The 24,667-nt window shown below is 37.7% G+C and overlaps 1 protein-coding gene and 1 non-coding gene across 6 annotated transcripts in view; both read left to right on the forward strand.

Annotated features, from left to right (window-relative positions):
- TEX14 (testis expressed 14, intercellular bridge forming factor) overlaps positions 1 to 24,667 on the forward strand; it is a 148,855-nt gene that overhangs the window by 79,408 nt on the left and 44,780 nt on the right. For all 5 annotated transcript variants that reach the window (XM_074223600.1, XM_074223601.1, XM_074223597.1 and 2 more), the window contains exons 10-17: positions 3,630 to 3,808; positions 9,473 to 9,624; positions 10,423 to 10,613; positions 10,942 to 11,092; positions 12,984 to 13,897; positions 16,384 to 16,493; positions 18,424 to 18,509; positions 24,031 to 24,306. In XM_074223600.1, the coding sequence (XP_074079701.1) occupies positions 3,630 to 3,808; positions 9,473 to 9,624; positions 10,423 to 10,613; positions 10,942 to 11,092; positions 12,984 to 13,897; positions 16,384 to 16,493; positions 18,424 to 18,509; positions 24,031 to 24,306 (2,059 nt within the window). The remainder of the gene's footprint in view (positions 1 to 3,629; positions 3,809 to 9,472; positions 9,625 to 10,422; positions 10,614 to 10,941; positions 11,093 to 12,983; positions 13,898 to 16,383; positions 16,494 to 18,423; positions 18,510 to 24,030; positions 24,307 to 24,667) is intronic.
- LOC141515816 (small nucleolar RNA U3) lies at positions 7,485 to 7,701 on the forward strand. Its single transcript, XR_012476554.1, has one exon. It is a non-coding gene; the product is annotated as a small nucleolar RNA U3 (small nucleolar RNA).

Below are 24,667 nucleotides of genomic sequence, written 5' to 3' on the forward strand. Positions count from 1 at the left end.
TTCCTCTAGTTTTACACTTGTCTGGAGCTTTGGACTTTTATTATAATGTTCACTTTTTAGGGTAATGTACTGGAGTGTGGGTCTTCTACTTGGTTATCAGTTTTTTGAAGGCAGAGGTCCAGTCATTTACTTTAGCTGCCCAGTTTTTATGTAGCTGATCTCTGTCACTGCCTCCATGTCCCCTGGGGAATGCTTGTGAAGGCCTCTTAATGCTGTTTATGAAAATTATTCCCCCTGCTGTCCACCATGCCTAGCAGCACTCTGATAGCCCAATGACTCATCTGGGATAACAGAAAAGGAAAATATTGAGCAACTTTATAAGGTAAAATTATTTTACTCTTCCAGTGTTTATTGGCTAATGTCCAGATAACATAATGTTCCATATCATTTAGAATGCATGCACCCATACCCAGAAGGCCCTTAAGAATTTTTATTCTAAGAATGTTATTATAGGCATCTTGATAGACGCTTGGGACAAATCTTAGGACCCTTTAAGTTATAATTAAGATCGAAGCCTCCTACTTTATCAGATGTAACTGATTATCTGGAGGTACATTAGGAACAGTTTTTGATCCCCCAATGAATTGTGAAGTATTCAGTAGTTTATGATTTGTTATAATTAATTATGCCTTGCTTCGTGCCACATCTTGTGGTTTTTTTCTGTTGTCTTAAAACTTTTTTTTACAAGGCAATGGGGTTAAGTGACTTGCCCAAGACCACTAGGTAATTAAGTGTCTGTGTCCAGATTTGAACCCAACTACTCCTGACTCCAGGGCTGGTACTCTATCCACTGCGCCACCTAGCTGTCCCTTAAAACTTTTTTTAAGACTGGTATTTGTCAAAGATGATAGTGAGAGAGAGCAGCTGACCCCACTCATGTGAGGCCTCCTTAGATTTCAGGATGTGATGCTCAGCTCTATTGACTTAGGAACTTGATTTTATCGGCCCACCCAGAGGGGCTCAGGCTCTTTAGCTAATTGAATCAGGTTTACCAAACTTCCAAGGGGGGAGGTTGCTAAATAAGACTGCAAATTTTTTAATTTATAAGACAGCAGAACTCTCTTTGGCATCCCTTTAATGCCTTTAGTATACCTAGGAATAATAGATGGTTGACTGCAGGTCATAATCAAGTGATTTTATGGGATGTTCCCCTTCAAGGGATAATAGTTTGAAGTACCTTCTTCCTTCTAGGGAGATGCCTAGAATTTTAGATATTGTTTATCAGGACATGTTCTTCCCTGGGCAATTATCATTGATGTTCTCCTGTAAAGAAAGTTTCCACTTTGATATAAAGATCCTGAGTGCAGGGGTGGAGCTGTGATGTCTATCATAATAGCACTTATTCACTTGTGTCCTCTTCTTGATCCTGTGAACCATAGCATTCCAATATTATTTATGGAGTTTTCTTGGCAAAGATACAGGAGTGGTTTGCCATTTCCTTCTACAGTGGATTAAGGCTAACAGAGGTTTTGGCATGACTTGCCCAGTTACCTCTGATAACTAGGTAGGGATTGTTATAAATGACTCGTGAATACTTAGTCCAAAGTGATTAAAATGGTTTTTTATAAAGACATCTTAATAAATGGCACACCTTTCTCAAGGGGAGAGGAACTCCAAAATCTGGACCTGCTAAGTGTTATAATATATATACTTTGAAAGGCTTTGTTACCCTTTCATGTCAATCATTGGCTGGGGTCACAGATCTAATTGATATATTCAACCCTGTTTTTCCCAGAACAGCTATCTCCTTGAGCATGCCCAAAGGAGAAGGATACAGACCTTAGGTTAACTCAGAACTATTTAGACAGACCTGATCTAATCTCAGATTTTAATCAGATTGAGGCTAAATCTTTTGTCTTAACTCAGGTACCTGCCCATAGGCAGCAATACAGGCAGACTCCAGTCTTTGTAATGTAAACTAACAATTCTATCTTCACATTCTTATGAAACTCAAACACCCCCATATTCCTCATAGGGTCATATAATATAATGCCCCATAATAGCAATATCTTCTTTCAAATACAGTTTAATGAATCAGAGTTTATTATACTTCAGTAACATTTGTTATTTCTGACTTCTAGGAAGGAAAAAAAAGGGAGAAATCTAGGTATTCTGGAAGGAACTAGGCTCCCAAAGGGACCCTGACATTTTTAAAGGAACATACCTGGAGATAATTTGATAGATTTTTTTTTTTTTATCCAAAAGGAACCTTAGAGGCCATCTAATCCCACCCTCTTGTTTTATGGTTGAAGAAACTGAGGACCAGTTTGAGCAACTTGCCCAAGAACACAAAGAAAACAAATTTCAGATTTGAATTCATGTCCTCTGATTCCAGAATCTAGGGTTCCTTTTGACTCTATCCTTTCACCTCATTTATCCTTTCCTCACTGTCAACCTTTTTATACATCTTCTCTTGTAGCTGACTAATGGTATCCATTTGTACTGATCTTTGCTAGCTCTAATTTCAGAGGTTTTTTCCCCCTGACCTTTTTTTTTCTTACTTTATTCCTAAGATTTAGGGGTCTACAGTGTCTATACAAGGATTACTGTATCAAGTTATAATTCTTCATTATTTTGTAAGTCTATGTGTCTCTTCTCACTTTCCCAACTAGACTCTGAAGTCTGATGGCAAGGACCATGTTCTTTACTTTCATAGTGCCTAAGACACTAGGGAAATAGAGCCAGAGAATGTGGGAGCTGTTGTAGTATAATGGAAAGAGAATTGAACCTGGACTTAAATTTCTTCTCTGCCATTTGAGCTGACATTAGGCATATCATATCCTACTCTGTACCTGTTTCCTCTTCTAAAATTCCCTTCTACCATAAATCTTGTATTGTTAAGCATCTGAAATAACTAAATGAGATGAAGCCAGGACTCAAACTTAGCTCTGCTAATTCCCCAGACAGATATTAGACACACAACTTCTCTAATTTTTTTAACCAAGTAAAGTGATATTTTGCATTTCTTAATTCCACCTTCTGTAGACACAATATGTACAGAAGGGAAAAATGAATCTGAGAAGTGAACCTTTGTTCTATATCCTTTAATCATTGATGCCTGAACCCCTAAATTTCAGGACCTAGACTACAAAGAAAACCTCACAAATCTAGTTAGGTCGAAGGACGTTTGAAGATTAGCAATATTTTAAGGGAGATGAGCCCATTTTAAAAATAATATAATTTAATATAACTTTGTTAGGAGTAGTACTGTATAGATATGGATATATATAGATCGATATTGTTGATACAAGAGAGAGTTTCATCACCCTAACCTCATATGAGTTGGTTTGAGTTTAGTTCTCGGGAGGTATCTTTCAGATATGTATAGACTAGATGTATTTAACTTGGGGTCTGTGAACTTGAGAAAAAATTTCATTATTATTTGAATATGCTACAGGCAGCTCTAGGGGACCAATGGGAACTGCTAGAGAAAAGGAAGTTTCATTGGCTTCTGAGTCACAATTTGTCAATTTAAATTTTGCTTTAAATTGTTATCACTAAGAAGTTTCTATGAATCCTAAATCTTTTGCTAAAAGTGCCTATAGATGGGCTCCCAACATGTTGCCCTCTTTAATAATCAGATTGTGATGAGTTAATTTTTAACAACTATGCTATTTGGTTATTTCCAGCGATCCCAATTTCCTGTGTTGCACATGGAGATGATTGTGCATTTACTCCTCCAGATTAATGATGCACTGAGATATCTGCACTCCAGAGGATTTGTGCACCGCTCACTTAGTTCCTATGCTGTCCATATTGTGTCTGCAGGTGAAGCAAGACTGACCAACTTGGAATACATGATAGAAAGGTACAGATAACCAGTGTTGTTACTTTTAAAAGGATCATCTTACAGGTCATATTTAGAATGGCTTTTGGTTCTCTTTGAGGATTCAGTTTGTGTACTGACTCATTTTCCCTTTTCAACAGGGTGATCAGTGTGTTTAAATAGAATTTAAGAGTATAAAAACATCAAAAAATGCCCCTGACCAATACTAAGTATAGTCAATTGTCAATATTTCAGTGTTTTTGAGAATTGAGAATTCTTATGATTTTTATTAGTAATCTCACTTTTGTATTGGCAACTGCATACATTCTTGACTTTGCCTAGTAGAAAAAAATGAGAGGTGCCACGTGCAATTTTTTTATTTTCACTGAGTGTTTGGAGGAACATTGTCCCTGCAAAAGTTCTACAATTGGAAAGAGAGTGTTTCAATTACATTCATGTAGTTCATTTATTTGCTTTAAATTCCCAGTTTCTAAAATTCATCCTCTTGAGGGTCAGGAATTGTCTGACATGAAAGCTTCTTTGTTGCCTGGTTCCAGTGTGTCTACTAGCTGAGTTTTGATCTGAGAAGATTTGGACATTGAAAAAGTCAAGATTAAGCTATTCTAGGCACTGTGCTAAATGCTGTGTGTAACCAGAAAAAAGAACTTTCTGTCTCTAAGGAGCTTATATTCTAACAAGAAGGGAGAGGTGGAGAGCACTGGACCAAGTCAGTTATGTCTAACTGCAGAGAGTCTGATCAGTAAAATAATGATGATGATAGCATATGGTGATGATGCTTGTCCTTTGTAATGGCGGAGGATACATGCATGATGGTATGCCTTGTACATTATGTAGACTATAGTGAGGGGATGTTGTGTACAGATCTCATTCTCACTGCCTTGGCCAGAACCACTTTACCTGTGGCCTGATTGGAGACAGAAACAGGACTTCTGGTGCTTCCCAGTCCTAGGCCCTAGAGACAATCAGTGAAAGTTCTGGTGCACTAGGCACAGTACCAGCATTTGACATCTAGTGATGGGATGGCAACTCACAGTGTGTGAGACACAAGATGATTCAGCACCTCCAGGTTATAGTCCTAACTGTTTGTCTATCCATTGTCAGCATGGCTTCCTCTCAAACCTGTAAACATGAGGACAGTGTCAGTTGCCATTCAAAGGTCTCTGCTGCTCCACTCTGCTAGTACACTCTGGGAGCTCAAGCTCACTCAACACCTCCAAAAGCACCACATTTTCTAAGGCATAGGCCAGGGCAGCCCTGCCCCTCAAGAGCACTCCCAGAGGTTTCTCTGGGATTGGTCCTGTTACCACCCTGGATGTGCCCCATGGTTCCAGGCATGTGATCCCTACCTTCAGGCAATGGAGGCCACAGCTGTCCCTCCCCCCCCCTCCTAAAATTCATCTATTTTATTTTTTTAAACATTCATCCATGAGCATATGTATATTTTTTAAGTTACAAAATTTCCTTCCACCAACCCCTCTCCCCTCAGCAGCAAACAGTCAGGTTAATATTGTACATACATAGGTAGCTGTCCCTTCAGAGCAGCCCTGCCTATGTCTCAGGACCACCTGATCCATAACTTCCATCAAACAGGAGATTTTTGTAAAGTGCTCAGTACAGCATCTGGTCTGACCTCTAGGAAGAGGGAGAAGGCAGGACCAAAGCATGGTCATAAACACATGCCCCAGACTTATCCATTTTCAAATAGTCTGTCCCATTAACTACTGAACTGTATCAGAACTTCTGATATTTCAGCAAAGGAGGAGAATAAACTAAAGCAGTAAGCAGGGATCATCAGGACTGAGAGCTACAAGAGAGATATAGAATCACAGACTAAAGAAACTACCAACCAAAAAGACCCCACATAATGAATCATAGTTCATATCGCACTGAACTTCACATGTACATGTGTGGGGCTGATGGTGGGGTGACAAAGTATCTGACTAGAATTTATCCAGAACCTCTACTTTCTCCTGTTCCAGCCTCTTCACTGTCTACAGTCAGGCTGCCAGTGATATCACTCCCAGAAACTGCCCCCTCCAAATCTATGACCATCTCTTTATTGCCACATCTCATGTCCTTTTCTCAGTTCTCATTCTTGACTTCTCTTAACTCAGACACTGTCAATCACCCTCTTCTCTAGGTCTCCTGGTTCTCTTCCTACCTTGCTCTTTTTAGGCTCCTTTGATAGATCTTCATCCAGGTTTCATCTTCTAATATTGGGTCACCTCAAGACTCTGACTTGGGGGTAGCTAGGTGGCACAGTGGATGGGGCACCAGCCCTGGAGTCAGGAGAACCTGAGTTCAAATATAGCCTCAGACACTTAATAATTGCCTGGCTGTGTGACCTTGGGCAAGCCACTTAACTCCACTGCCTTGCAAAAAAAAAGACTCTTTCCTGGATCATCTTCTTCCTCTACTGTCTCTCTTCCTATCAGTTCTCATAGATGCAGTGATCATCTCTATGTAACATGTAAGTATTCATCCCTACCCACTGCTGACCTGTAACCTTTTATCTTCAATTGTGTACTGCATTTCCCCTACTGGATGACCCTTAGACATCTTAATTTCAACATATCTAAAACTGAACTCATTCTTTTCTCTCTTCCTAATCTTATTCTTGTAGTGATCACTACCATCCTTCCCTTCATTCAGGGTCCTTACCTATCCTATGCAGGGTCCTACCTCTGCAAAACTTCTCAGATCCTCATGTCACTCCTCACCCCTACTCCATACCCTCAGGCCCTCATCACCATTTTTTGGATACTTCTGTAGTCTTCTGGTTGGCCCCAGGGTCATCTTCCACCTAGCTGTCAGAGTAATCTCCCAAAGCACAGCTCAGAAACTACCTCTCCCTATGGCTTCTTTGGTAAAAATATCAAGTCTACAGTTTGGCTTATAAAGTGTTTCATAACCTGACCCCTTCCTGATACTCTGCTTCTCCATCTCTTGTCTCCAAGGCATCTTTCCTCACTGAGCCTCACACTAGGAATGCTCTTTTCTCCTCTCCAGGCCTCTTCCTTCAAGCCTCAGCTAAAGTCTGAATCACCCATCCAGCCCTCCTTAATCTGAAGGCCCTTGCTCTCTGATAGTCTATCCCAAATTCAAGCGGTTGGTCCTTAGATCCCGGGAGTTCTTTTGTCAAAGCCAAGCCTAAAAAGTTAGTCAGACTAGATTTAGGTTCCCCTCCAAAACCGCTTCTGGATCTCTTGTTTAAAGATGGCTTGGCTTTTATCAGCTTTCATTAGCCTCTTTCTAGACAACTAAAAATATTTTCTCGATGTTGGAAATGCATATTTCTAAATATACAAGAAAATGCAAGAAAAACAAAAACATATATAATTTTTTTTTTTTCCAGGGAGGCTATTTTGTTATTTTTGGAAAGCTCTAGTCTCGTTGACTTTGAGGCAGTTTACTGATGAGGTGAGGTCAGCGTGATGGAAGAGGCTGGGCTCAGAGCAGCCGCCGGCACGTGATTGGCTGTGAGGAGGCAGTATGGTAATTAGCACTCTTGAGGCTCTCAGGGGTTCCGAATTGATTCTGGCTTGGAAAAGCAGCCGTGTAGGCTTGTGCATTCACGTGCTGATGCGGGAAGAGGCGTGACTTCGGTTTGGGGTGGAAGTCCTGAGTATGGACAAGTCGCCGTGAGCTAACAGTGAAGGAGTTCGACTGTAGCGAGTGCGCCAAGGCGCTGTCGGGCAAGACTATACTTTCAGGGATCATTTCTATAGTTTGTTACTAGAGAATTGTGGCTGAAAGTGTGTCATGGAGGTAACCACGAGGAGGAGCTGTGGCATTCTCTCCTGAGCGTGAAGCCGGCTTGTGGTGCTGCTTGGCAGCGGCTGCCGCCTGCCATTGATGATCGTTCTTTCCTTCCTTCGGGTCGGGTGAGAGGGAGAGAATGCAGGCTGAGTGGTCCTCGCGGTTTAATTTCATTCTTGTTTTTAAAAAAAAGATAATATTGCGTTTTTTTTTTGTTTTGTAGGGTGATTTTAGTTTGCTTTAGAAGGTTTTTTGGATTTTTATCAGATAGGTGAGAATTAATTTAGTATATTTTTTTGAAGCAAACAAGAAAAGCGCTTGATTGTTCTAATTAGATGGAGAATGCAGATGTTTGGATAGTTTGAAGGAGTTGCATGAAGAAAATATGCGTAATAGGATGGGCTTTTCAACTTTTCAAAGACTTAGGTGCTGCACATCAATACACCAGTTGTTTCAATAATCTAGGGGATGGGATATGGTTAGATGCCAGAGGTGTGTGTATGAAGGGGCGGGGCGTCTGTCTGTTCTGCCCTGATTATTGCAGATGGTATACAGTCTGAGAGAATACTAGAAGAAAGAGGGGCAGCCGTTAATAAGTTTTTACTTAGGATATTTGGGGGGATTTTGTTCAAAAGATGTCAGTCTGCAGCAGCAGCAGTGAAGTAAAATGAATCCACAACACTTTGCCCTGAAGCCAGCCAGACCAGTGCTATTTAGAAGCAGAACAAAGAAGGCAAAATCCTATGAATACTTTGTGGTCACATGCAAATTTTATCATGGGATATTTGGATTTAGTTTTGCTGTTTATATTACTCAAAGTAGGTCTCTTTGGAGTCATAATTTGTATTCCCAGGCTTTGACTCTTACCCTACAATTAGAAACATCAAACTTTGGTAATTGATTGGATTTGTGAGGTAAGGGACAGTGAGGTTGAGGATAAAGAGAGATGATAAACCTGAGACACAGGCAAGATGTTGGTCCTGACCTTTGAGAAAGAAGAAGAGAGGGAAGAAGGATAACAATCTTAACTAGGTTGAAATGTTCTATTCGTGATCCAGTATTGAAACCTGACTGAATAGGCACATTTTAGGAGTTAAACCCAAAAGATCTCATGAGATTACTGAGAGAATACAGAGGAAGAAGTGACTCAGAATATTCTAGCAGTGCTGATGTAAGTGACTACGTGGTCACTTCAGAAGCAGGAAAGAAGGCACTTCCTTAAGTAAGACAGGTCTCAACTCTACTTCTGGGGAGGCTAAAAAACTATTCTCTCAACCAGATGTGTTTCTTAGTATATTTGCTTGCTTAATCCAGTTTTTGCCAATTATCTACTGTTTGAATCTGTTTGAGGGAATTTTTGCTTTTGTTCTTGATCTTTTCCTTTTTATCTTTGAGGCAAAGTGACTTGCCCAGGATCACACAACTAAGTGTTTGAGACCAAATTTGAACTCGGGTTCTCTTGACTCCAGGACTGGTGCTCTTTCCACTTCAACCCCTTTTCCACACTTTTTAAGAAAAAGGAGTTGGGTCTAAAGCAAGGCAGACAGATCTGGGAAACCTGCAAACCAGAGAAATATTTTTTAATATTTTCAGATAAACTAAAAAGCAAACAAAAAAAGGCTTTTTTCATATACTTCCACAATCAAGAAGATTTTTGTAAGGAAGGTGGAGTTTGAACTGGATGAAAGTGAAAGGAGCTTCTGTTATCCTGAGACTGTGGATTCAGAGTAGATTTCTGACTCCTCTAAGTACTGGCAAGCAAGCTGGACTTGGGCTCCTGACTGTGTGTGTGTGTGTGGGGGGGGGGTCCAGAAGAGGAAGGAGGGAAGGGGGGAAAAGAGAGAGAGGAGGGATAGGCAGGATGATCATGATGGATTATGGATTATTCCAGTCATTAAGTGTGTCTTCTGTGCTTCTGTGTTCTAGTCAGGATGGAGGTACACACAAGGACCTGACTCGTGTTCCCATCCCAGCTTTACTGTTCAGTTGGTCTGCTCCAGAGGTAATCTTACAGAAAGCTGCTACAGTTAAATCAGACATTTACAGCTTTTGTATCATCATACAAGAAATCTTAACAGGTAAATCAAGGGGGAAATTAACAGATTATCAGATAAAAATCATCCAGAGTGTTCCTGTTTTCCTTCTGATTTGTTAAAAACAGAACTTAGTTATGTGCAAAATAAAAAGAAAAAATATCTAATTTTTAGAAAACAAATTTTTGTCTTGTGAAAGCATGTTACCCATAAAGTTTTATCTTTCGCTAATGTGAAGAATGTCTACCCACCTACCTTCTCATTCTTATTTTAAATTTTTACAAAATGAATTAATGAATTAATTTGGATTCATTTCATGTTTATACAGCAGATATTTCCCTTTTTTTTTTTAAGGGTTTTGCAAGGCAAATGGGGTTAAGTGGCTTGCCCAAGGCCACACAGCTAGGTAATTATAAAGTGTCTGAGGCTGGATTTGAACTCAGGTACTCCTGACTCCAAGGCCAGTGCTCTATTCACTGCGCCACCTAGCCACCCCTGGAGTAATTAGAGCATGAGATCAGTTTTGTGACTTTATACTGTTAAAGATCTAAGAATTTTGCATGAAATTACAGTTTCATGATGTAAGAGTATATCTGCTTTCCCATAGCATAACCAATGTTAAATTTTATTTTAATTTGTTTTTGCCAATTTAATGATCAACAGGCTTTATTAAGGTTGCTTTAATTTGCACTTTTTCTGAGTATTAGAGAAATTGATAAGCCATTGTTTTACAGGTAAAGGGACTGATATTTAAAGAAGTGATATGAGTTGCCTAAGGTTACACAACTTCATTTTATTGGTTTATCTGTGATGAAGTCCCTTTTTGCAACATTTTTCTTCCAGATACTTTACCCTGGAATGGTCTAGAAGGCTCAGTTATTAAGGAGGCTATAATTTTGGGAAATCATTTAGAAGCAGATGCCAGACTTCCAATAACTTACTATGATATTGTTAAGACAGGCCTTCAGGTCAAACCAAAAGACCGGATTATGAACCTTCAAGATATTCGATATACTCTGAAGAATGACCTAAAGGTAACACATTCACACTAATGTTGATGAAAATTTTTGAGATTTTGTTTATTTCTTTAAATATCAATATTCACATTATCCTTATCTAAAATTAATGCTGCTTAAAGCTATTAATAGGATCTTAATTGGTTTTATATATATTATATCATAGAATTATGAAATTTCAGAGTAGGGGGACTCTTTGTAATCCAAACAGCACTCAAACAGAAATTTCCCCTAAAATATCCCAGCAAGTGACTGTCTTACATTCTCATGAAGCTCTCCCATGGCAGGTTTGTCCCTGATTTTATGTTACAGCCGAAATGTTCTTGTAGATCTATTTCTCTTACAGGATTTAATGGAGACTCAGAGAACCACTCGAGTTGAAAACACAAATGTTCAAAAATATAAAAAGCACCATGACATAAATATTTACTTTGGCATGACATCAGAAAATAAGAGAGAGGCCCTTGATTTGGAAGTTCGGGAACTAAAGGAAACAGGTAAAGTTTGAACTCAGAGAAAAGCAGGGACCTGCTGGATGGGATTCTGTCTCAGAGGGTGAGCTCCCTCAGAGACTGGGGCTGCCTGTCTTTTACCTTTCTTAGTTTCTTGGGGGTGGGGGTGGGTGTCACAGTGCCAGACACAGAACATGAACGTAGAGAATGTTTACTGATGAACTGGTGAAAGTCCTTGTTTGGAAAATAACTTGTTCAGATGAGTTAAGAGCCTAACATGATTAGTGTAAGTAATGAATTCTGTGGAGTTACATGTTTTTGAATTTATATCATTCAGTTATAATTATGTAAAGTATTCATCATGGGTAGGGGAGCATGTAGAGTGAGCTGAGCACACTAAAGGAGGCAGCCACAGGATGACCAATTCAGGCTTTTATCTCACTCAAAAGCCCTTTTCCTCCAGTCTCTTTTTTGACTGAATAATTTGCCTCTCTTTTAGGAGGCGGGTAACATATTTAATGGTAATGAATCTTCTGAAATCATAATGATCATTATGCTGATGGGAATTCCTAAGTATTTTGTAGTTATTTGTTGTTGTTGTATAAATTTTTCTCCTGGTTTTGTTCACTTTCTTCTGTATCAGTTCAAACAAGTAGTCACTTTTATTTACCATAATTAGTTCAACTGTTTCCCAATTAATGGGTACTTGCCCAGGTTCCAGTTCTTTGCCACCACAAAAAGAGTTAAACAGATCAATATCTTTGTATGTCCTTAAAACTTATTTTGCAGGGGCAGCTAGATGGCGCAGTAGATAGAGGCTGGTCCTGGAGTCAGGAGTACCTGAGTTAAAATCCGTCCTCAGACACTTAATAATTACCTAGCTGTGTGGCCTTGGGCAAGCCACTTAACCCCATTGCCTTCCAAAAAAAAGTACTTAAAAAAAAGATATCTAAAGAATATATAGTAGATGACTAGAAGAAAGGTAATTGGAGAGTGGAGGTCAGCAGAGAGTCACCCAATCTTCTCACCCTTTCTTCCTTTTTTGAATGGAATTCTACTGGCACACACAAATTATATGAGATAATTTCCCCTGACCTTTCTGTTCTTTTCTCACTGTGATTTATTTCCCTTTCCTTTCTGTTACTCTTTTAAAATCATTAAGACTTCACAGAACCACTTGCAGCCTTTCTGTCTAATTATAGTCTCTATGTGACCCTGATAATGACAGAGTTCAGGAGGGACACAGCTATTCAAGACTTTGGACTTTATGTTATGACCAGGTCTGGGGAGAATGTCTGAACTAGTCCTGCTGCTGCTTTTTTGGGGTATCTAGTGTTATGTCATTATGAAATCTGGGACAATTCAGATTAGGGACCTGAAAGCTATTAGGGTCTGATCCAGGGGCAAAGTCTCATTGCTAGCTTCCTGCTCTGAACTCTCAAATTCCTAGCTGAGCTAATAATTCTATGGGCCTGGGTCATTTGAAGACTACTACTAGGAAGGATTACAGCTGGAAAGGCTGTCAGAATTGTAGGCTTGTTTGGTCTGAGATTCCTCCTCTGGTTATTCTACTGTAGCTTTAGGTGGAAGTGGAGGCTGGAATTAAGATGTGCTCCATTCCTGAGCTTCTGGACTCATAGACCACCCACCCCTCTGTATCCTGGGGAGTGAATGATAAAGCTGATAATGGGCCCTATGCCAGCCCCCACCTATGTTAATTTAGGTCTCTCTGTGTTAGATCTGGGACTTCTTCTTGGCCTGGTACCTCCTGTACTTGCTTGGGAGTACCCCAGGTTCCTAGCTAGACTGGCCCCTGTGTCTACAGATCTCTCCATCTGAACTGAAAAATGACTTATTATGATTTTTGCTGCCTGGGACTCAGTGTGGGGCCAGGGCTAGTCTTCAGGATGATCCAGGTGTTGATTCTCTCCCACAGGCTGTCAGCCCGATTCACCACAATATCACTCAGCTTTACCTGAAAAAGCAGCATTGGATTCTGAAGTTTTGAAGCATAATGTGACAACTAAGGAAACTGAGAGCCAAAATACTGTATCTGAATTGGTCAGAGCTTGTAGCCCAAGTGGTGGAGATGAGAGCCTCTGTAGTTTTGAAATAAATGAAATTTACTCTTGTTACTTGGATATGTGTGATGATGATTTGGGAGAAATTACTACATCAGATATATCTTTAGGAAATGGAAAAAACCGGGGAGAAGAAATCAAGTCCAAAACTGAAGAGTCATCTGAAGTAAACAAAGCTGCCCAGTTGGATTCTGGCGAAGGTGATGCTATTTCCGAATCAGACACAGACATGTCCTTTGAGCACTGGGATCCTCTCAATGATACTTTAAATTCCCGTGTACAAGAGATGAGAAAGGAAGCCAAGCCAGACATGAGCAGCAAGTCCAGAATGGAGCAGTATATCAGTAAATGTGTTCTTAACTTGAAGATCTCTCAGACTTTAATGCAGCAAGCAAATGAATCCCTGCAAAATGTAGAGCAAAAGATAGGCAAACTAGAGGTGATGAGAAAGCGACAGGAGCAGCAGATGTCCTCCTCATGGTCTGCCCTAAGATTTTGTGCAAGGGTTCATGACTCCTCAGCTGTGTGGGCTGCCTTTGGACCTCCAATGAAACACTACATCCCTCCTTCTGTGCAGGCACCACAGCCACAACCTGACTGTGCTGACCCTTTCCAGAACTTGGTGAAGACACCTCAAACCATCAAAGAATTCCAGGCCATGGGTCCTGGCAACTTTGGCCAAAGACACAAGAGAAAAAGTGGTCACAACTGGAAGTCTTTTCAGTCTGTTCCTGAAGAAAGTATTGGAGACCGGGCTGAAAAGAGCCAGGTAAAGTTGGAAAAGGGAGAAGCAGGGAATGCACTAGCCTGGACATTGCTCTGGGCAGACTAGAGACCAAGAGGGAAGGATGACACTGGAGCCCTCTCAGGGTCTGGGTGCTAGGACATTATTCACTAACATTTACTAAAACTTACCATGTGGCAGTCACAGGCTAAACACTATAAATCTGATTTTATTTGATCTTCACAACAGTCTTGCAACCTTGCTATTATTATCCAGGAAATCTGAGGCAAACAGGTAAAGTGACTTGCCTCATGTCACATATCTAGTATTTAAGGCCAAATTTGAATTCTGGTCTTCTAACCCCAGGCCCAGCTCTCTAGCTATTGCAGAGTTGCTTTGTTAATGAAGTTCACTTTAAGGGAGTTCGGGACTTCCTGTCTTTCTATAAGGATCTGTACTCCAGCTGAGTATAGCAATGCTCCCAGAAAAGGAGAGTCCCTGCCCTCAACCCCAGACTCAGCTAGCTCTTTCTTTGTTGCTTCTGGTTAATATCCAAGTTGCAGGTGGAAGAGCTGAGCATTCCTTTTTCTTTTCATTCCTTCAGTTCCACTATGCAGTTTTCCTCCAAAGCTGCCTCCTCCAGCCCATGCTTTGCCTTCTTCCATTCTGCCACTGTCCCCTTAAAACTTTTTTAGATTTGACATTCAAAATGTGGAGTGGGGACAGACATTTTTAAATGCCTATTATGTGATAGGCATTTTGGTATAAGTGCTTTACAAATATTTACTTACAACAACCCTTGCAAGTGGGTACTGTTATTATTCCCATTTTATCTTAGGTCATATTCAACTACACCCAGTTGCCTCTCCAAATTAATGTATGAACCCTTGAGATCAAGGACCATAACACTTTTCTGTTTATGTCCCCAGGTTTTATTTTAGTGCTTGACACGAATGACAACCTAAAATTCCAAGAGACCAACCGCAAACAGCCACTGTCTCTTTGTCTGTTGTCTGAAAGGCATCAATCAGCACAACTCCCAGGGAAATCCTCTTTCTTATATAAAACATTCAGAGTTTTCTTACTCCTTCTCTCTGAATTATTATATCATGTCAATGGGGCTTGTCAGTGGATCATAAAATAATTCAGAATTCAAAGCCAGAATTCCTCCAAGGTTCCATTCGAGAAAAAAAAAAATGTGCCATTTGACTACTCATCCAGAAGTTTTTTTATTTAAAGTTGTCAGGAAAGTTACCTAGAGATAAATGAGAGAATTGAGAAAAGGAACATTTATTTTAGGCAGATATGACCTCTTATATCCAATTTAGGATTCTTTTAAAAATGGAAGTTATAGCCATTAATTCTTTTACAGTGGATAAGAAGTCAAAGGAAATGAACAGTTTTAAATAAAAGGAAAATAAATTATTAATAATCAGTTAAAAAAGTTCACATTCTCATATCAACATGGCCATTATGGGAATTTGTTGTGCTTGATTATGCAGGTAAGAGAGAGAAAAATTAATGCTTGAAAATTGAAAAAAAATTCTAATTTAGAAAAGCAAAAGTATTCAGCCTCATTAATAATCAGAGGGGTACAAAATAAAATAACTTTGAGATACCACTCCTCCCATAACAAGTTGGTAAAAATTAGAAGCTACAGAACTCAAATATTGTAGAATTGTAGAGAAACTGCTATAGGTATTCATTGCTAGTGCTATGGTAAACCTTGAGAATTTTTTTTGGAGAACATTGTAGCAGTATTCCATAAGGACTACAAAAATAGTCATTTTCTTTGACCTAAAAATCTCTTTGTTAGGAATATATCCTGGTAGGATTATCAAAAGCAAAAAGATTCAAAGAGCTTTACACTAGCAGCATGTGTACTTGCAAAAATATGGAAGCATTCTAAATGTCCTGCAGCAGGAGAAAGGTAAATTAGGTAAATAGAATACTGTAAAGAGTTAAGATGGATAATTATAAAGAATACAAAGAAATTTGGAAAGACTTTTATGAAATAATTCAAAGTGAAAAAAATAGTTGTACAAAAATTAAATGAGAATGAATGGACAAAGAATTCTGCCAAATAGAATTAAAAAATACTAGGATACTTTATGCTTTGAAATTAATTACAAAATCAAGTATAGGTATTAGTGTTGATGTTTAATGTTTCAAATAAAAATATTTCATCTTTTTAAGTTGAAGGCAGTAAGCAAGTATGGTGGTGTATGTTCATCATCCCACTGGCTAGAGAGACTGAGGCTGAGAAATCTTGTGAATTCAGTTCTGAGCAGCAGTGAGTCATGCCAAATTGAGTTTGAACTAAATTTGACATCAAAATGCTGAGACTACTGGAAGACGTTGAAGAGTAAACCAATTCAGGTGGAAAATGGAGCAGGTTAAAGTTCTTGTGCTGATCATAGTGGGATCAGGCCTTTAAGGAGTCTCTGTACTTAAAAAAAATGCAATAGTCAGAAGGAGTAAAAATGCCTAAGAGGAACATAAAACTGTGTTTCCTTTTCCTCCTCCTCCAGCCATCATCCTGTTGTGGAGCCAATAAACAGTGTACAAATTTTAAGTTACATAACCCACTAGGAGATGATGAGAGTTTGGAAATTACTGCCAGAAACCAAAATACAGTCAGGTAGGTTATTTATGTGATAGTAAGGATATTAAATGATTTTTTTTTTTTTTTTGCTTTTTGCAAGGCAGTGGGATTAAGTGACTTGCTCAAGATCACACAGCTAAGTAATTATTAAATGTCTGAGGTTGGATTTGAACTTAGGTCCTCCTGACTCCAGAGTCAGTGCTCTATACACTGCACTACCCAGCTGCTCCCTCAGTGATTTTTTTAAAGCCTCAAAGGTAGATGGTTTGTGACTGATGGGAGAGTTAAGTTCATCCCCAAAAGTTTTAATTGTCTATTTAGGATAACCAAAATTATCTATCTCTGGTAACTCCTATGAGATATTAGAGATTAAAAGTTTGATCCTGGCAGCTTAAACACAATCAGTAATTTTGGAAAAATAAAAATATCTACCCTCACAAAAATGATTTGACTTGGGGGAGGGAGGGAAAAAGGACAACCAGCTGTTCAGTTAGTCTGATTTTATAAACTATAGAGAAGCCAGAGTCAAAGATTTCAAAGCCGTCATTGTTAACCTTGTAGTTTATGTTTATTAGCCAAATATATTAAATGGCTTAAAATAAATTTTATAAAGTTAAAAAACAGCAACTGAAGTCATGCTTTTAGAGAATTTTTTGAAGTTAGAAATTTATTAAAATTTTCTTGTAGTTAATAAATTTTCATCACATCCACTATTCATGACCCCATTTTGGGGGATTTCTTGGCAGAAATACTGGAGTGGTTTGCAATTTCCTTCTTCAACTCATTTTATAGATAAGGAAACTGAGACAGACAGGATTATGTGACTTGCCCAAGGTCACATAGCTAGTGTCTTGAAGCTAGATTTTGTACCACCTATCTTCTTGCATAATATTTTCCATTGGGTATTAATATAAGAACAACCTCTTAAAAACTGAGTAAAGTGAGCATCTTTTGTGATAGGATAATCACACTAATTTCAGTTTTCTTGCTTAAAAATCCAGAGAATCATTTTAATCTATATGTAGATATATACATATATATCTATATCTATATATCTCTATCTATCTATCTATCTATCTATCTATATATATATATATATATACCAGCTATACTGGGGAAAATTTTCTTTTAATGAAAATAACGAAGTGTTTGCTCTCAAATAAAAATTCATAAAAATATGAATAAAACATTCAGAAATTTTAGATTTATATGTTTCGCTTTATTTGGGAAAATGATTATAAAATTGAATTGCTTACCTGAGAAGCAACTGAAAAAGTCTGAAAGAGTTACAAAAATGTAAAATAACTGTTAATGTGTTCAGAAACCTGGCATTTACCTTGATAATAGAATTCAATGATGTGTCAAAGATCACATATCTAGTTAATAATAGAATTAGCATTATCACTCTTGGCTCATGGATTTTTTCTCCCTTTTGGTATAAGATGTTACCATTTTTGATAGCCCAGGTCATCTGGGTCCACCACAGCAGCAGCAGCTTTGAAGGTAACTTGGTTTGTATTAAATGTGACCTGGTTTCTAGAGAAGAACCCAGCTCATGATGCAAAGTGCTCTGCTACACCTTCAAGAATAATGGGTAAAGTGTTACAGACTTGGGTGCCCCCTGATGTTTGGAAAACATGAATACAGCTTTTAGTGATATAAACCTTGATCAAAGTATAGGTTGGTTTAATGGTTAGTTTCTCAAGTTGTATTGATAACTTTTATATTTGAAAAGTTACAAAAAAGATTTATTTTTATTTTTAAAAAATAATACTACAGGGGCGGCTAAGTGGCTCAGTGGATAGAGCACCAGCCCTGGAGTCAGGAATACCTGAGTTCAAATCTGGCCTCAGACATTTAATAATTACCTAGCTCTGTGGCCTTTGGCAACCTACTTAACCTCGTTTGCCTTGCAAAAAGAAAAAAACTAAAAAAAAAATACTACAATAACTCTAAATCCTTTTAGGATGAGTGTGGAATCAATATCATCTGAATTCTATAACTCAAAAACAAGAAGTGATGAGAGGAGAGAGATACAATTATCATGGACTAGTGAGTATAAAGTCATAGTTTTTTGGGTTCTAAAAAATTTAATTGAATCTACTTTTCCATTCCTATTTAAGATGTATGATTCTATGTGGCATGTATTAAAATGGTTATGTCCATAGCAGTGTCTTTTACTCTGAATGAGTAAAATCTATTTTCTTACAGCAGATCTTACCTTAAAATCATCTTTTTGACTAACAGTCAATGAAATGGAGAAATGGTATCATCTATATTTTGTTTATTGTTAATGTAAAATGTTACATAAAACTAATTCATAGGACAAATGACATCACATATAGCATATAGCATAGTTTTATTACTTTTTCTATATTATATATGTATGTATATATGTTCAAACCCCATATATATGTATTATCATGATAACACTATGTAGTAAATAGGCTTAGAATTCAAAAAACCTTGGCTTGAAATATAATCTCTGAATCTAAATCATAGGCAGGTTGTCATCTCCATTGATATGGTTATTCCCATATCACAGGGTAAAGAAGTGTTGTCTTTTAAACTAAAGGAGAATTTAATACCTATTTTTGCAGACTAGGACTTAGAAGTAGGCATATTTAGAAAAGATACACATGTGCATGTATTCATAGGTATATGCCTATACATGTGTCTGTATTATATTTGTATTACATCCCTTCCTAATCTCAAACCTATAGTTAATTAATTAAACTTTACATATTCCCTCATCTTATTACCACTTAGGCCTTGCCATTGTCTCTTTCCCGCTGAATCCTTCATCCTCACTATGTTTCCACTCATGTTACTGAACAGCACAGAAAAGTCACCAGGCAGGGTCTCTGGAACCAATTCAGATATGTCATGTATGGTATCAATTGAGCCCTCACTATAAAACGTTTTTTATTGCATTCCTTTCATAAAGATTTCCAAACCTTTTCTCTCCTTGTTTTCAAAGTGGACTAGTTCTAGAGTCAGAAATCTTGAGTTCCACTATGACCTCTAATGCTTATACCTAGGTGACCCTGGACCAGTCAATTAACTACTTTGAGTCTTGGTTTCTTCATCTTTTAGAAGAAAAAAAAGTAGGTATGGGAGAATTCAACTAGATAGTCTCTGAGTTCTCTTCCAGCTTAAGATTTATGACCTTTTTGTTCTTCTGCACCTTCCTTTCCCATCAGATTCTCAGCTCATACTTTACTGAGAAAATAGAAACCATTTTTTATGAAATTCCTCTTTTCTTCTCTAATTCTGGAAACTTCCTGATAACCTCCTTCAGTCTCTCCTTCTCTACTCCAATTTCTCATGAAGATGTTGCCTTTCTCCTCACCAAGATAACTCAGAGTTTATCAATTTTCTCTTTGGAGGGAGGTGGGAGAACAGTTTTTCATCTTTAGTTCTTCGGAATTGTTGTGGATCACTATTGATGAGAGTAGCCACACCTTTTACAATTGGTCATCATTACAACATTGTTGTTACTATGCACAACGATTTCCCAGTTCTTCTAAATTTCACTGTGCATCACTTCACATTTTTCTGAAACTATCCCATATCTTTTCTTCAATTTTATGCCATAATTTCTTCAGCTGTTTCTTAATTGATGACTGTCTCCTTTATTTCCAGTTCTTTGCCACCCCAAAAGAGTTGTAATAAATATTTTTGTCCTTTTCTTTTTTTTTTTTGATATTTTTAACATTGCTGAGTCAAAGGGTATGCAGTTTTATAGCCCTTTGCATGTAGTTCCAAATTGTTCTCCAGAATTAGTTGGATCAGTTCATAACCCCTCTAACAGTGTATTAGTATACTATTTTCTCCCTATCCCCTCTAGCACTTATCATTTCTGATTAGTGTGAGATGGTATCTCAGAGTTGCTTTAATTTTCATTTCTTTAATCATTAGTGATTGATTAAAATTTCGAATTCAACAATATGTTGCTTTCAGGAAATCCATTAAAAAACAAGAGATATAACACAACCATAAAGGGCAGGGGTAGTAATCATGATCTTAAACAAAATTAAAGCTAATACAGATTTAATTAAAAGATAAAAATAGAAAAACTAGACAATAAGTCAGTCATATTAAGCAGTATTGTTTTAGACTATTTAAAATAATTTCTATGAAATATTGCTGTAAAATATGGAAAGACTTGAATCTATGAAGGAAGATGCTATTCACCTTCAGAGAACAAGAGGAAATAAGCATAGTGTGGTCTTACATATATTTTTTGAATGCATATTTTTATATGTGTATGATTATAGATATCTTTGTATTTGTAGCCTTTTTGGGGGGGAGGAAGAAGGGAAAAAAGATAAAGTAAAATCTGTACAACAGAGAACAAAAGAAAACCTACAAGGAAGCCAAAAAAAAAGGACAGTTTTAAAATCAGTGTGTAGTATTTATTATGGAGGCTTTCTTGAGATGGAAATTTATGGCACATTATGACTCCTCTTTTATGTTTTGCTGTGTAAAAGGCAGTGCTTTTTTTTCTTATTTTGTATTTATATTTATAACAAAATTTTTAAAAAATAGATTTAGAACTTTTTTTCATATGACTGTAGATAGCTTTGATTTCTTTTTTCTGAAAATTTCCTGTTCATCTTCTTTGACCATTTATCAATTGGGGAACAGCTCTTATTGTTATAAATTTTACTCCCTTCTCTGTTCAATATATATATATTTGAGAAATGAGGTCTTTATCAGATAAATTTGCTATAAAATTTTTTTGATATTCATTGGCTATTGGTATCTTTTTTTTTTTTAGGTTTTTGCAAGGCAAATGGGTTAAGTGGCTTGCCCAAGGCCACACTGCTAGGTAATTATTAAGTGTCTGAGGTCGGATTTGAAGTCAGGTACTCCTGACTCCAGGGCTGGTGCTCTATCCACTGCGCTACCTAGCTGCCCCCAGCTATTGGTATCTTTTAACAAAATATCATTTCCCTCATTTTTTAAAATTTTCGCTTTTTCTTTGTCTGAAAGCATTATTATTATTACTTCTGCCTTTTTTACTTTAGTTAGAGCATATTCTGCATTTGTTCTTTATTTTAATTCTGTGTGTGCCTTTTTGTTTCAAGTATGTCTTTTGTAGACAACATATTGTTGAATTCTGATTTCTAATACCATTCTGCTATTTGCTTCTGTTTTTTTGGGTGAGCTCATCCCATTCACATTCACAGTTAATGATTACCTACTGTATTTCCTTTTCACTTCCCTAATAATGATAAAGATCTTTGGAGTTATATGCATCATCTTCCTTTATAGGAATGTAATCAGTTTAATTTTATTTCATTCCATATGATCTCTTTTTTAATATGCTTCTCTTGAATTTTCTATTTGAATGTCCTATTTTCTATTCAACTCTGACGTTTTCATTAGGAATACTTTAAAATCTTTTATTTCATTAAATATTCTTTTTTTCTTTCTCTTAAAGGGTTACACTCAGTTTTGCTGAATTGGTGATACCTTGATTATAATCCTAACTCCCTTCTGGAATATATTCCAAGTCCTCCACTCCTTTAGGAAGGTATTAAATCTTGTCTGATCCTGGCTGTCTCTTTAATATTTAAATTGTTTTTTCTATCTGCTTACAATATTTTTCCCTTGACCTTGGGACTTGTAGAATTTGGCTACAATATTCCTGGGAGTTTTCGTTTTGGAAAGGTGGTGATCAGTAGATTCTTTCCATTTCATTTCACCCTCTGGATCTATGAAATCAGTATAATTTTCCTTGATCATTTCTTGAAATATGATGTCTAGACTCATTCTTTAATCATGACTTTCAAATAGTCCCATACATTTTTTTTTAAGTTTTTGCAGGGCAATAGGGTTAAGTGGCTTGCCCAAGGCCACACAGCTAGGTAATTATTAAGTGTCTGAGGCCGGATTTGAACTCAGGTACTCCTGACTCCAGGGCTGGTGCTCTATCCACTGTGCCACCTAACTGCCCCAGTCCCATACATTTTAAGTTATCTCTCCTCAATCTGTTTTCCAGGTCATTTGATTTTCAAGAGATATTTCTTGTTACTATTGGAGTCATTAGCTTCCTCTTGCCCAATTCTCGTTTTTGTTGTTGTTTTGGGGTTTGTTTTTTTTTTAACTTTTTGCAAGGCAGTGGGGTTAAGTAACTTGTCCAGGGTCACACAATTAGGTAATTATAGTGTGTCTGAGACCAGATTTAAACTCAGATTTGAGTCCTCCTGACTCCAGGGCCAGTGTGCTATCCATTGCACCACCTAGCTGCCCCCCCCCCCATTCTCGTTTTAAGGAACTATTTTCTTCATTGAGCTTTTGTACCTCTTTTTTCACTAACCTATTCTGCTCTTTTTAAAGGGTGGATTTTTGTTCCTCTTTTAGACCAATTTTTTTAAAGTATTGATCAGTATTTTTGTGTCTTATGAGCTTTTCTCTTTTCATAATTTTCTTGCATCAGTCTCATTTCTTCCCCCAAGTTTCCTTTTACCATTCATTTCTCTTTGTAATTCTTCTAGGAATTCTTGTTGAGCTTGGTTTCAATTAAAATTTTTCTTTTAGGCTTTTTAATAATTGTTTTCACATTGTTATCTTCTTCTGGGTTTATGCCTTAGCCTTCCTTGCCACAGTAATAGCTTTTTATGGTCAGATTCTTTTTTTTTTGTTGTTTGCTTATTTTTCCAGCCTATTATTTGATTTTGAACTTTATGTTAAAGTTGGGCTTTGTTCACCTAGGCGTGGTGAATGCTTTTTGGGGGGCTGCTATTTTCAGAACTAGTTAGGGTTGTGCAAGTTTTTGTGTTTTCCAAATTGATGTGATCCTGGGAATTATATCACTGCTCTTTTAGTCTGTGCTCTGATATTTATTTACCCAGAATGGGTCCCTGGTCCCTTGAAGTCGAATGTACTAGCATTCCTCTGTGCTTTGGTACTATGAATAGAGCCCTTGCTCCCTTGTGATCAACTGCCAACACTCCTCTCTACCCTGGAATTGCAACCTGTAATGGTATGTGGGCAATAGACTTGCCAAACAACAGGAACTATACCCAGTGCCAGAAGATCTCCTGTAATCTCATTCTGACTAGTTCAATCTTCTTACACTCTGGGCTGAGTTTTCTCAAAGTTGCTGTTACTTTAGCCACTGTTGCCACTAACATGGACTCTGGACAGATCTGCACCAAACCTCCACCCCGATGTTACAGACTTTTCCTGCCTACCTCTTAAGCTTTCTTAGGACGGAAAAATATCTCACTATGTCTTTGTTGGTTCTGCTGCTCCAAAATTTTATTGGATGCATTATTTTAAAGTTATTTGGAGAAGAATATTGGGAGAGTTCTGCTGGGTAGCTGCCCTGAATCTGCTATGTTGGCTCTTCTTTCCTTGCTTTTCTTGTAAAATGAAAGAGATGGGCACCATGATCTCCAAGGTCTTTTTTAGCTCAGAATCCTATGATTCTAAATAAGGGCTGCCACTGCTAAATTCCAAGTTGTAGTAATAGCAGCAGCACTTTTCAGGAGTTAAAAATTATCTACTTCAGATATTCATGATAAAAAGATTTATTGAACTGTATTATTTTGTGATCTAGCTGAAGTGAAAGAAATGGCTGAAAAAGCAGCTAGTGGACAGCTTGGAAGTCTTTGGTATCCTCAGAGCAATCTCACTTCAGACAGTGAGACAGAAAATAATTGTGAATCCATGCAGCAGTCTTATCCTAGGGAGCCAATGAATACTGACTGCCACCAGACTGATCCTACCAGAGATCATGATGATCCAGGCAGAAAAGACCAGCATGAGAAAGTCATCCACAGTGACTCTGACAGTGAAGGCAGTGCAGGGGAGACCAGGTTCCAAAACATAACAGGTAAGTCTTATTTACAGGTGTTCTGCCCAAATCTACATCTAATAGAAAATCTACTATTATTCATCCCTAAGCATGTCTCTTTTTTTTTTAAAGATTTTATTTGAGTTTTGAGTTTTACAATTTTTCTCCCAATCTTATTTCCTTCCACCCCCACCCCCCACAGAAAGCAATCTCTGTCTTTATTTTGTTTCCATGTTGTACATTGATCCAAATTGAATGTGATGAGAGAGAAATCACATCCTTAAGGAAGAAACAAAAAGTATAAGAGATAACAAGAACAGACAATGAGATAATCTGTTTTTTTTCCTAAATTAAAGGGAATAGTCCTTGAAATTTGTTCAAACTCCACGGCTGTTTATCG

This window comes from Macrotis lagotis, chromosome 2 (genome assembly GCF_037893015.1).
Source record: "Macrotis lagotis isolate mMagLag1 chromosome 2, bilby.v1.9.chrom.fasta, whole genome shotgun sequence".
NCBI classification, from domain to species: Eukaryota; Metazoa; Chordata; class Mammalia; order Peramelemorphia; family Peramelidae; genus Macrotis; species Macrotis lagotis.